Genomic DNA, 14001 nt, shown 5'->3' with positions numbered 1-14001 from the left:
AAGGTGGGCTGGTCTGATGAATCACATTTTCTTTACATCATGTGGATGGCGTGGTGCGTGTGGGTCACTTACCTGAGGAAGAGATGGCAACAGGATGCACTATGGGAAGAAAGCAAGCCAGAGGAGGAAGTGTGATGCTCTGGGCAACATTCTGCTGGGAAACATTGGGTCCTGGCTTTCATGTGGATGTTACTTTGACACTTACCATCTAACCAAACACTGTTACAGACCAAGTACACTCCTTCATGGCAGTGGTTTCCCTATATGACAGTGGTAGTTCCCTATATGCCATTCCCTTCATGGCAGTGACCTCTTTCACACTGTTCTTCCGGAATGGTTTGAGGAACATGACAAAGAGTTCAAGGTGTTGACTCAAGGTGTTGACTTCCCCAGATCTCGATTTCAATCGAGCATCTGTGGGATGTGCTGGACAAACAAGTCCAATCCATGGAGGCCCCACCTGCCTGCCTGCCAAAATGTCTCTGTGTTGTCGCTTGCTTCTCTACTTGAAGTAGAAACACAGGTCAAAACTTGGACATTTGGGTGTTAGCAGCAGTTTCTGTTCCACGGCAATAAACAGAAGGAACAGATGATGTTTAAAAGGTGTTATTTTACATTTTGACAGGGCTGTGAGATTATGAGACAGTCTGATTATGTACCCGTGACTATGTGCAGACCATTAGACTGACTGCCGAGACCACACAGAATACATAATAAAGTACCAAGGTCATAGAAAAGCTCAACAGAAACAGACAACTATATAAAAGGATGAAAGGTGAAATGCAGACTTGTATGAGCCAGTGCATAGCAGTCGTGATGGGGAAGTTTAGTAGGAGCATAGCAGAGGTGGATTGGCTGCACTTTGAGTGAATAAAGTGTCCTTGGTCTGATGCAAAACATCAATTCTGCATCCAGAGAGAATGTGAATGCAGCAATCATATAATACACCAAGGCTGGTGAGTGAGCCAGGTTCATGTTTACTGCTAATCCTTTGGACATGGACCAAATTGCACTCTAAACTAGTTGGCCATTTAATTATCCACTTAGCCAGTGGGCTAATTAGAGATAGAGGGCTCCCATCAGTCTGTCCAAAGCTCATGTAAAAGTGATGATTAAGTACAGTGTGTAGACTCTCGGGCTTCATTAGTCCCCTGTAGTTACTGCTCACTGAAGCTATTGCCTGTGATTTAGCGGCTTGCTGCCAGGGCACTGCTTAACACGGTGAACAGCAACTGCAGGGGAATCTTGGGGGAAAAAAACCTTTTCAGATTGCCTTTGAAAAGAATACAGGCTAAACTGGAATTTTGTTTTGCTTTGCTTGTCCTCCAATTAAAGTAGAAATTGGATAGCTGTGTAATCAGTAGTAATCAAAGTAAAATATCTAATATATTACATATTCTGGCGCACGGTAGCTTAGTGGTTAGCACGTTCGCCTCACACCTCCAGGGTCGGGGTTCGATTCCCACCGTGGGAATCACCCTGTGTATGCGGAGTTTGCATGTTCTCCCCTGTGGGGTTTCCTCCGGGTACTCCGGTTTCCTCCCCCAGTCCAAAGACATGCATAGTAGGCTGACTGGCGTGTCCGTAGTGTATGAATGGGTGTGTGAATGTGTATGTGATTGTGATGGATTGGCACCCTGTCCAGGGTGTACCCTGCCTTGTACCTGATGCTCCCAGTTCCCCGAGACCCTGAAAAGGATAAGCAGTATAGAGGATCTATGGATTGATGTACATGTACATGTATTTCTCCTACTATATAGTAGGTAAGTACATGGTTTCGGATGCAGCCGTGCTCCCTTGTTTGAGCACTGCCATGTGTGTACGTGCCCCGTCGCAAAATGTGGTGAAAACTCTCACGCATGTGAGAGTTAGTATGATTAAGGTGTGTACATGTCTATAATGCACTTCCATAATTAAGGTCATCAATAATTGCTGTTTACATAATAGTTTCTTAATCAGAGTATTGTCTCAATCAGGTTAATATCGGAATCTTGTTGTCCATGTAAACGTCCTGAGTGATTCTTGTAAAATAAAAATATATTACGTAAGAGGACGTGTAGACATACAACCACATCTATGTCTGCTAAAATATAGCAGCTTGTAAATGATATCAAACAAGATGACCGTGCATCACAGACCAAGTAGCAAGTCATCTCAGTGTAATAGATGAGTTGAAGAAAAGGTTAGATTCATCACTCGTATTGTAAACCAGTGGCTGATATTGTAAAGCAATTATCAGAGATAATTCAGCTAACAGGATTTTTGTGGCAGTAAAGGACATCCTGTGGGAAACATTTTTCAGAATGGTCTTCAAGGCCTTCACTAACACATACACACATACACACATACACACATACACATACACACATACACACACACACACATACACACACACACACACACACACACATACACACACAGTGAAAGAAGAGAAATGCCTCTCAAATGTACCTCTAAAATATGACAAATGCACTGGCTGAGTGATGAAGGCGCAATATTTATCAATAATGCATTACAGGCCTGTGACAGGCTCTTGGAGCTTTGGGTCTTCCAGAAATGCACATCGTAAATTTACGGCATCATAATTATCAGTCTTTTCAGCACGCTTAAGTCAGGACACCGTTTCTCCAAAAAGTAATAAACCTGACTCATGAGGTTCTTGTTGTAGGATGAGAAATGTTGCATTGTACTGGGAGAAAGAAGGTATTCTCAGCATGAAGAAAAATGAAGTGCAAGAAAAAAAAGGTTACAATAAAACACAGTTTAGCAATTTATCTATACATATACATACATACATACATATATATATATATATATATATATATATATATATATATATATATATATATATATATATATACACATTATACTTGAATCTTGAATAAATATCAGTGATCTGACTTGTGTAAAGTGTACAGTTCAAAACTGTCCTGTGGCAGTTACAGTCACAGTCACATTGTAATTTAGTGACACCAGTGTTTTCAAGTTTTCAATTTGATTTCTATAGCTCTTGTAACAGTAAACACAGTCACACTGTTAAAGGTGTATGATCTAAATTTCATTCGAAATTTTCATTTCACTTTTTATAGTCTAGATTGCATGATTAGTATTTACTTTACTGTGAAGACGTTACTGTTATACAGGGATGGAAAACACATAAGCAATTGTACTCTCTTACTATACTTAAGTATTATTTTGCCGTATTTACATCTACACCTTGTATTTGAGTATTATTGAAATTGAATACTTTATTAAATTCCCTAGAATTTACTAAATACTTTTATTTATTTATTTAGACATTCACGGTACTCGTTACTCTCCAAGCAGTCTCGATTGACCTTTACTCTTCTTTTTCTTAAACTAATCCATTATAAGGAAATAAATTCACTGTTTTGATTACACAGAAGAGACAAGAACACTTTTGAGTTGGTGTGTCCCTGCAGGCATGTTACTTTGGCAGCCCCGACACAACAACTGACTATCACTCTGCAATCTCCCCATTCTGCAGATAAAGAACATGTTCTTTGTTTTTCACTGCAAAGAGCATGCACACACACACACACACATGATAGACAGAACCATCCATTTAGGCAAGAGGAAAAGATAGAGTGCTGGCTAGCAATTGGCCCTGATAATTTTAGGGAAGTATTGAAGAAAATTGCTCCATTTCCTATCAAACAAACCAAACGCAGAAGACCTTTAGGGCTTTTGATGTTAGTATATGTGGGGATTTTCAGAGACAGAAGAAATAAGAATGTGGTCTGTCTTGGACTGCTTTTCACATGAATAAATGCTCCTGGCAGAAGTCAACAAAATCCATAGCTACATTAATAAGCCTTTCCTGAAAGCCAGTATAAAGTTTAATCATAGAAAAGTAACCATAGAATTTTGCTCTAAATTGTGAATGTGCTGTTCCCATTGAAGAAGAACCATTTACAAGATTCAGGCAACATGATCAATTCATACTGAAACATAACAGGTAACATTTTTATACCAGCACCACTAAACTTTTGTAAAAAAAAAAAAAAAAAAAACCCCAAAACCTCAGCTTTCTGTTTTCTTTTTCCAGGTGGGATCGAATCGCCCTATAAAATCACAAAGCGTTTTATTCTTTGATCCAGAAGGGTGATGTAATTTCCACAAAAAAGACTCAATTGTTTAAGTATCTGGTTGGTCCCACTATCTTTATCCAGAGGGTCACAGGGAAAAGGGCGAAGAGTACCTGAAGTCTGAAATGACCCCTTTCTAAACTGGTGTTTTGGCCTCTCTGGTGAATTTGCAGACACATGAGCACTAAAGTAAATTGTGAAAAATGTATGAAAAGTGTACCTTTAATAAGTTTCACACAAAGGCATTCATAGGTGCTTTGTGCTCTTGACATTACAGCAGTGACTCTCACCAGGATTACGTTAGAACTGCAAGACTTACAGGTACTTTGTTCTAGTCTATGCATAACACCACAAGATTTTAATTAATTAGCTTGTGTTCTTTATAAGGAGCTGAGTTCATTAGAGAAGTTCTGTGAGACTGCTGAATTGGAACAGATAAATATAGACCTTGTGATCTCACAGATGTATGATAAAAACAAACCATGGAAATATGCACTCAATAATCAAGCAACAGTTCAAAAGAGAAAATATATCTTTTTCGACTACTTTACTTTATGGGCATTTCACACAATGGTTTTAATTTTCTACAGAAGGACAAAAGTGGCAGAGATAAAAGGACTCCCCGGTACGTGCTGTGAGGGTTGAGCAGTTATGAACGTGGACCTGCAGTGAAACCTTTACGTTTGGTTGGGGGTTGGGGTGAGAGTTCAGTCCTGTGCTAGTGCCTAGGAGATTGTGAATTGAAATCTGTGGATGCTATTTTCCCTCAACCCTCAACTGCAAGGCTATATGCTTAGATTGCATTTTACCTCACTAGTAAGATACTTGGGATAGACATGTCTTATTATATATATACAATATATGTAAGTTGGCAAAATTAGATGGGCAGTCATTGATGGGAGACTAAAAATGATTTGTAGTGTCCAAATTCTGCTAGTCCTGCAGTATTTGATACGACTTGTGTGTGAATTTCATGGTCAGGTGATCAGAGTCTTCAGAATCTGTGGATTCTATATCTGAGGCAGATGTCTACAATCACTTGTGCAGAGATGTAAGTGTGTCTGCTGTTTCTCTTAAACCCTCACTTATGCCTTCACAGTATAATTTTCACTTTCAATTTCAAGGACATCTTTGGATCCTTTTATAATCTTTTGTCCAGACTTAACATGTTGACAGAGAAAAAAGGCAGCTACAAGATCTTTCGACATTTCTATTAACTGTCATTGTTCTCCATGGGCCGTAGCATCTGCACCAGAACATTTGAGAAAGAAAGAGCACACTCTTCACCCATGAAATGCTGTCAAACGTTGACTAATCTCCTCCTCCTTCATTTGATTCGCCTCATCTTTCAGGCCATCGCTCCATTATGCTGAGAACTCTATTCCATGTGAAATGAAAAAGAGACAGTGCATTGAAGAAAATTGTGGCTTAGCAGTTCTGTCTTTAGGTTCATTAGAGGAGTGAAGGCCCCAACCAGGACTGGAACATATGCTCTCTCTGGAGATGTTCATTAGCATTCCACACAAATCAGTTCTACAGTCACATCCAATTCCATCTGCCCATGTTTCATTTTCAGCATCGATTGTGGCACCTTCGCTCATTAATTTCCAAATTGCTGCTGTGCACTTGCAAACATTCAGAAATAAGAAGACTCGTTGTTGGCCAGCTGTATTAAGCTCAATATAGGAAGAAGGGTAATCAACATCAAGAGAAATAAAGGTTCATTTTTTTTTAAATGTTAAGTAGAGTGGTGACACGGTGAGCTAGTGCAAATTACACATGAGAAAAGAATATGTGGCTGTGCTCTGAATAGGGTGGATTTTTTTTTGTATTCACTTGAGTGCTGCTTAAGGTTCCAGGGACCCTTCGTTTGTCAGCATGGAAAAGGAAACAGCTTTTCTGTTCACTTCCTCTGGGAGGAGCAGAGTGCTTGTTTATTAGATGAGTACATGTCCTCTCACTCACCTTCTCCTCTGCATCTCTCTCCTTCGTGCCATCCCCAATTAGGGTTAATTGGCTCCTTGCAGGCGTTTGCAGACACTGTCCACTGATTTGTGCTGCTGATGTGACAGTAACAGCCTGCTGCTGTCTGTGCTGCTGAAACCCCTGCTGGGGACAGTGTGGCTTCCCGCCCAGGCACGAATGCCAGCCGTGTGAATGATCATTGACACTCACTCCTGAAAGTCTCAGAATCGGTCCATCCATCTTCATATAGTTTTTCCTTATTAATCAGTCCTCCTCGTGTCTATTAGCTTCTCTCTGCTTGTATTTCTCTCTGTCTCCTCCACTATCTCCTTTCATCCAACTGTCCTCAGACACTTTTTCTCTGAGTGCCTCCCTCTGCCTGTCCTAAAGAGATTACTAATGACAGCAGGAATCAGAGAGATGTGTTCTGAGGGAAAATACTGTGTGCGTGTGTGCTCGTGCGTGCGTGTGTGTGTGTGTGTGCGTGTGTTTGTGTTTGTGTTTGTGTGTGCGCACATTAATGTGAGTGTGTGCTTTTGCCCCTGGCCCACAGCATTTCTGTTTCCCCACTGCAATATCAGAGTGAGTGCAAGATGCCTGGAGCTCATGAAAAAGTACATCATGATTTCAGCTCACCTCCGGCCCCTCTCTGCCCACATACTTGTGCTTAACTCACTCCAGACACTCCCTCATATCCCACACTGTTCTCCTGCCTCACTGCTGAAGCATGTCTATTAGACTAATAGCCAGATCTGAAACATTGCCAACTGTGACACTTGGAGATAAGATAAAAGTGAGTGCTACATTAATCACGTCCACATCCTACACATGCTCTGTGCGAGTGAGCCTTGCAGCGATTAAATGTAATCAGAGTCCCCATCATAGTGGACAGCTTGCGATGAATGTCCTTACCTCAGAGACTCAGAATATACCCATTTAAATTCCCCTCTTACACTTCTTTAATGGCCATAGAAATAAAAGAGAGGTCAATGCAATGAAACTTGTGTAATGAAACAGTGTAATGACGCACACCTCGACATTTCCAAGCACACACACCTTAATGTTTAGATCCACCATCCAAATATATGCACATTAAAAGTGTTGGTTGCAGCACAAACATCAAGGGATATCTAAAGAGGAAAGAGTGAGAGTTCTCTCTGATTCTTGGCATTATTAGTAATCTCTTTAAGACCTGAGAAAGAAGGCACTTACGAGAGAGAGCTGTCTGGCTGGCTGTGATAGTGGATGTGGCAGGGAAATGTAACTGCCAGGAATAAGACAGTTTCAGCAGCGAGAGTATTTGCTTTGTCAGATAATGACTTCCAGTCACACTATATTCCAGGTTACGTTATGAATCCGGCATAGAAAGGGTTTGGGAATATAACAGTTACGAATGATTCCTGTATTTATTTTTAGTGACTGCTCTACAGAAGCCATTTAAGCGAAATGTGTATGTGTGTGTTAGAGCTAAAATATATTGGGTACAATTTTTGCAGTGTCATTGGAGAGAGGATCAGGAGTTTGGAAAAGAGATGGAGGTATTATTCATCCCTCTCTTCTTCTGCCAGGCCTGAGGGGTGATGATCTTCTCATTGACTGAACTCTGCAAAGAGGATTTATCTTATACGGTCTGCTGGCTTTATTGTTGAATGTCTGTCTCCATTGTAGTTTGACCTTAGTAAGAACATCCTGAGGCTTGATGCCCTTGGCTAAGGCCTGTCATTAATGCCCTACATGGCAGGAGGTCCAACTCAATCTCGCATGAATTTTCTATGAATGTAGTCATAAGAAACGCAGCAAAACCCATTCATTTCACCTCTTACTGTATAACCTGAACTGTTACAAACTTTTCAAAGAGTTCTCTGTCTGTCATACATTTTCATAAATAAATATACAGCTACAGTCAGCTGGTGGTGAGAGCTGGTTTTCGTCTTGTTTCATGTGCAAATCAAGAATGTCATTAATTTCAAGAAATTGTACATATAATCAACAATCAGATGGGCCTGAACAGTAGCTGGTGTGAATGTCCAAAATTTTAATGAAAGCTGACAATTCTGTATGTTAAAAGGAGTTCTGTCCATAATGCTCTCCATCTACATTTCCATCACACTCCATTTCTTCTGTTTTTGTGTATATCACATACTAATTTTTTTCAGAAATTAAAACAAAATCTAAGATACAACAAAGGCAACTTGAATAAACACAAAATACAGTTTTTAAATGAAAATGTTATTTATTCAAGCAAAACAGTTATCTAATACCAACTGGGCCTGTGTGAAAATATATTTGCCCCTGTATTTACTAATTCCCCAAATCTATGAAAATGCATTCATAATGGGGTTCAGCTAGACTAGACACAACCAGGCCTAATTACTGCAAACCCTGTTCAATCAAATCAACACTTAAATAGAACTTTTTCCACAGCATGAAGTTGGTTAAAAGGTCTTACCCGTGAACACACTATGCCAAAATTAAAAGAAATTCCAGAAATGATGAGGAAGAAGATGATTGAAATACATCAATCTGGGAAGGGTTACAACACTATCAAAGGCTCTAGGACTCCAAAGATCCACAGTGAGAGCCATTATCTCCAAATGGAAAAACTTGACACAGTAGTGAACCTTCTCAGAAGTGGCCGACCTTCCAAAATTCCTCCAAGAGCACAGCAACTACTCATCCAGGAAGTCACAAAAGAGCCAAGGACAACATCAAAGGAACTACAGGCCTCTCTTGCATCAAAAAAGGTCACTGTTCATGACTCCACTATCAGAAAGACACTGGGCAAAAATGGCATCCATGGAACAGTGGTGAGGTGAAAACCACTGCTAACCCAGAAGAACATTAAGGCTCATCTGAATTTTGCCAAAACACACCTTGATGATCCTCAAACCTTTTGGGAAAATGTTCTGTGGACTGATGAGTTGAAAGTGGAACTGTTTGAAAGACAGGGGTCCCGTTACATCTGGCATAAACCAAACACAGAATTCCACAAAAAGAACATCATACCTATAGTCAAGCATGGTGGTGGAAGTGTGATGGTGTGGGGATGCTTTGCTGCTTCAGGGCCTGGGCAACATGCAATAATTGAGGGAAACCTGAATTCTGCTCTTTACCAGAAAATCCTAAAGGAGGATGTCCGGTCTTCAGTCCATAAGTTGAAACTCAAGTGCAACTGGATTATGCAGCAAGACAATGATCCAAGTGCGCACATACTTTTCATTGAGGAAAATGATCAGGACTTTGACTTGGCCATTCCAAAACATTAACTTTATTCTTCTTTAACCATTCTTTGGTAAAGTGACTTGTGTGAACATATTTCAAGCACCACCGTAAATCCATTTGCTGTCTTTACTAAATCAGGCAACTTTAAAATATTTAAACAAGTTTAAACCAATATAAAAACAGCCTGAATGCAGTCTATTTTGTAAGCTTTTTCTCTTACAAGAGAAAAAAAAATCAATAAAGAATCAGCTACAGTTCTTGCTCTCTTTCTCTGTTCATGCATTTAGCTGATCAAAAGGAAATTGTGTGAGGATGATTTCATTATATTTGCAGTTTAAATTTCAGTTGTGCTGGTTTTGCTTGTTTTTACACATGTTAACTTTAACATTGATAACATGACTTTTAAAGACCTCTGCTGATGCTGTGCTAACTCTCGATCTGACATTTGATGGACAGAGTGAGATAAGATAATATGTGACAGAACATGAAAAAGCACATAAGGACAGCAGCATAGAAAAACGTCTCTCCCCAGACCTCAGGCTAGTATTTGACATTTAGTTCATAACCTTACCTGCAGAAAATACCATGTGGTCTGAACAACAGAAAAGGAGACAAGGCACATAAGATATGACACTAAGTTGCAGCCTACGGGTTAAGAAATTGTAGTCCAAAAATGAAGGCAACAAAGACAACTGCGTATAAATGACAGGCTTCAATACAATATGATATGATTTCGATTCTTAAGGTGACAGTTTGATATTTGACAATATACTGAATCTGCTAAGATATGATTTGATACGATTAACACCTCCGATTGATATGTAACCATCTTTGTTTAGAGTCTGGATTAGGCCTACCATTCATTTGGGAAGGATGATTATGTAGAGAAGGGCTATTTAAGTATCAGAGTTAATGCAAAACCACCTTGCTAGCCTAATTTACATATCAGTTTTAGAATATTAATCATTTTTAACACTTCAGTTGTTGGTTCTTTTTCAATAATAATCGATTTATAATCAATTATAATAGTTAATAATCAATCAATATTCAATTATAATGAATAATAATCAATTTATGATCATTGCTTTGTAAATGGATGCATCGATCTGAATCATCTGATCATTACACCCCTAGTTTATGCTCATGTTTGCATGGTGCATTTAAAAATGATTACATTTTTCAAGTTCATAAGAGCGGAGATGAACTGGTTTCCTTTCCAGTGTGTATTACTGTGGTTACTGAAGGTAAATGAATGATTATAAGGTGCTTGGCAGAAAAAAAAGAGAAGAATTTGAAACCTTCTAAACAGAAAAACCAAAACAGATGATGTTATTTTTGAAGAAACTCCCAGAAATTCAGAAAAGAGCATATGAGAATAAAGCTGAGAAAAGCTCAGCAGTTTACAGAGACAGAGAAACTGATAGACAGACAAAAAGCATCATACATTCTTAGGAATAAAGGGTTCTTTAAGGTTTCTTTGGATGGCTCCTAGTCCTTAGATTTCTAAGGGGTTCTTCAGGACATATTATGTACTAGTATTCTACATAGAAGCTGGAGAAGAGTTTATCCAGACTGACAAACCAAACCAAAGGTGCTAGATTAAAGCATCTAGATAGATAGATAGATAGACTCCATCAGCTGAGCAAGCAGTGGCTGAGATGGTAGGAGGTAAGCCAAACCTTAGAAGCTCTTTGCTTCACAGCTGAGGAAAGAGTTTAGTCTGAAGCATCCTGTTCATCTGAACATTTCGATAGATAGATAGATAGACAGATAGATAAGAACTGGTGAGAGTGAGTGTGTGTGTGAGAGAGAGAGAGTGAGTGAGAGAGTTAGTGAGAGATAGAGAGATAGAGAGAGAGAGAGTGAGTGAGAGAGTTAGTGAGAGATAGAGAGAGTGAGTGAGTGAGACAGAGAGAGTGAGAGAGAGTGTATGTCTGAGAGAGTGAGTGAGTGAGAGAGAGAGTGAGAGAGCGTGTATGTCTGAGAGAGTGAGTGAGAGAGAGTGAGAGAGAGTGCATGTGTGTGAGAGAGAGTGAGTGAGTGAGAGTGAGAGAGAGTGTATGTGAGAGAGAGTGAGTGAGTGAGTGAGTGAGAGAGTGAGTGAGTGAGTGAGTGAGAGAGAGGGAGTGAGAGAGAGAGAGTGAGTGTGAGAGAGAGAGTGAGAGAGTGAGTGAGAGAGAGAGTGTGTGAGAGAGTGAGTGAGTGAGAGAGATTGAGAGAGAGAGAGAGAGAGAGAGAGTGTGAGAGAGTGAGTGAGTGAGAGATTGAGAGAGAGAGAGAGAGAGTGTGTGAGAGAGAGTGAGTGAGTGAGAGAGATTGAGAGAGAGAGAGAGAGAGAGAGAGAGAGAGAGAGAGAGAGAGAGAGAGAGTGTGTGTGTGTGTGTGAGAGAGAGAGAGAGAGAGAGAGAGAGAGCGAGCCTCGCGCTTTAATGTGAGCAGGGAAACTCGTCCTCGCGCCCGGGTTTAGTGACGTGGCGGTTGGGGGGTAAATTGAGAGGCACTGCGGTGTTGGAAATGACACACAGCGCGTTTGTCACTCTGTTCCAGTGTCTCTGTTTAATGTCTTCAGTCTGATCTGATTCCACTTAAGCGCTCGCTCAGACTAACGCTACCTGAGGAAGCAGGAGGGACAGGAGAGAGTTGGGCTAAAGAGCACAGAGGCAGCAGGACGAGTGGAATATTTCACAACTTCATCATGGATGGATTAAGCGCAACGTGTTGAGTCCATCATTTGGCGGGTTCTAGTTGGTCACAGGTAAGTGATTAGTTTCTAGCCCATTCCTGTAGTTTTTTTTCTCCTCCCTGTGTGTTGTTAGAGAGGATTAATCTAGGATTTATTTATGGAAGAGAAGAGAAGAGCAGTACAAAGAATGGTAGCATATGGGGCATTATTATGGCTTAGCACGTGCAGGAGGCTGCAGTTACAGCATGCACAGTGTTGGAGTATACTTGGAGTGTGTCAGCACTCAGACCCACTTACACTGAGTAGCTGTTTGGAAGCAGAAAAACCCCCAATAACTTACTTGTGACTTTCCTATCTAATTTTGGCCTGAGAGGAAGCGAGGGTGCAGCCGGAAGAAGTCTGCTGGGAGATATCAGTCCCAGGAGGAATGTCTCTATCTATCTATCTATCTATCTATCTATCTATCTATCCATCTACCTGTCTGTCTATCTTCCTGCATCTATATATCTATCTGTCTGTCTGTCTATCTGCCTGCATCTATCTATCTACCTGTCTGTATATCGTCCTGCATCTATCTATCTATCTATCTATCTATCTATCTATCTATCGATCTGTCTGTCTATCTGCCTGCATCTATCTAACTACCTGTCTGTATATCGTCCTGCATCTCTCTCTATCTATCTATCTATCTATCTATCTATCTATCTATCTATCTATCTATCTGTCTGTCTGACTGTCTATCTGCCTGCATCTATCTATCTACCTGTCTGTATATCGTCCTGCATCTATCTATCTATCTATCTATCTATCTATCTATCTATCTATCTATCTACCTGTCTGTATATCTTCCTGCATCTATCTGTCTGTATATTGGTCTGTCTTTCTGTCTGTCTGTCTGTCCATCTGAGACAGCAGCAGATTTCTTATAATCACCTCAATGGATTCTCAATCAACTAGACAACGAAACCAAGTCATTTGAAACACTGTGATAATCTGACCTTACCGTTAACTTATATTCTGACCAAAGTTCGAAGACTACTGTAAAACTTGCTCCATTACTCTTTGAATAACGTTGTTGTGTAGGTGTATGCGAGGGGGAGTGAGTTAAGGAAACAGGTCAGAGTAATGCACAGTAGGCGACACTGTATTGATATGTTTCATGGGAGAAAGTTTTGCAGCGTGATATTGACTAAAGCGAGCTGAAGGAAAGCTGGCGAGTGCTGCTGAGTGCATGTGCTTTGTGTGTGTCTGCAGATGGGTGTGGAAATGTCGTGGCTGCTGTGGGTGTGGATCAGTGTGACCGTCATGTTGGTGTGTGATGCCACCTTCTATGAGACCATACACCAGCACCTGGCACCACCTGGGACCAACATCCAGATCCTTGGTGAGTCTGGTTCTGGCTCATCTCCATCCCGGTGTTGTGCTCTACTGCCTACTGAAACTCCCTAGAGCACTGCAGATTTCTTTCAAGCGATGGAAGACACACACCTACACACATAGCTGAACATTAAAACATTTGCATTCCAAAAGTTGCTTAAAGCTGCAAGCCTCTACATCTTTCTGAGTGCTGGTTTTCCATTGACCAACCATGTGAAAATTTTGCTTAGGGGCAAACTGGGTTCCTATTGGTCATTGTTAGACCAATATTTAGATGTTTTTTTTTTTTTTAAATCTTTAACTAGATGGACAACATAATCGAAGCAATAGAAACCCCCTTTGGGTGATCAGACTTAGAAGAACACAAAACGTCTGGCAAGCAAAGAACATTTTTGACTGCGCATGGTAATTGTGGAGAAAATGAGTTGTATGGCAAAACATGTCAGAAAAATTGACTTACTGACATTTTTAAGTCCCCATCATCTAACCCAGTTATTTGTCTTGTTCAGTCACAAAGAGAACGTAGAAAAGAGCGATTCAGGCATAAAAATTGAACACAAGATAATGTGTCCCAGGGGATTAATATAATAAATAAATGATGACGACTGTAATTATATCAGGTTGCACTATTTAGTCCAAGTGCAA

General features: G+C 40.3%; 1 protein-coding gene across 2 annotated transcripts in view; it reads left to right on the top strand.

Annotated features, from left to right (window-relative positions):
- Positions 1-11692: 11692 nt before the first annotated feature.
- Positions 11693-14001, top strand: part of tafa1a (TAFA chemokine like family member 1a) — a 59861-nt gene continuing 57552 nt past the window's right edge. For both annotated transcript variants that reach the window (XM_053686431.1, XM_017486479.3), the window contains exons 1-2: positions 11693-12051; positions 13234-13363. In XM_053686431.1, the coding sequence (XP_053542406.1) occupies positions 13234-13363 (130 nt within the window). In that variant the 5' untranslated portion in view covers positions 11693-12051. The remainder of the gene's footprint in view (positions 12052-13233; positions 13364-14001) is intronic.

Source organism: Ictalurus punctatus, chromosome 15, assembly GCF_001660625.3.
Source record: "Ictalurus punctatus breed USDA103 chromosome 15, Coco_2.0, whole genome shotgun sequence".
NCBI lineage: Eukaryota > Metazoa > Chordata > Actinopteri > Siluriformes > Ictaluridae > Ictalurus > Ictalurus punctatus.
This window is presented reverse-complemented; position numbering and strand designations above follow the sequence as displayed.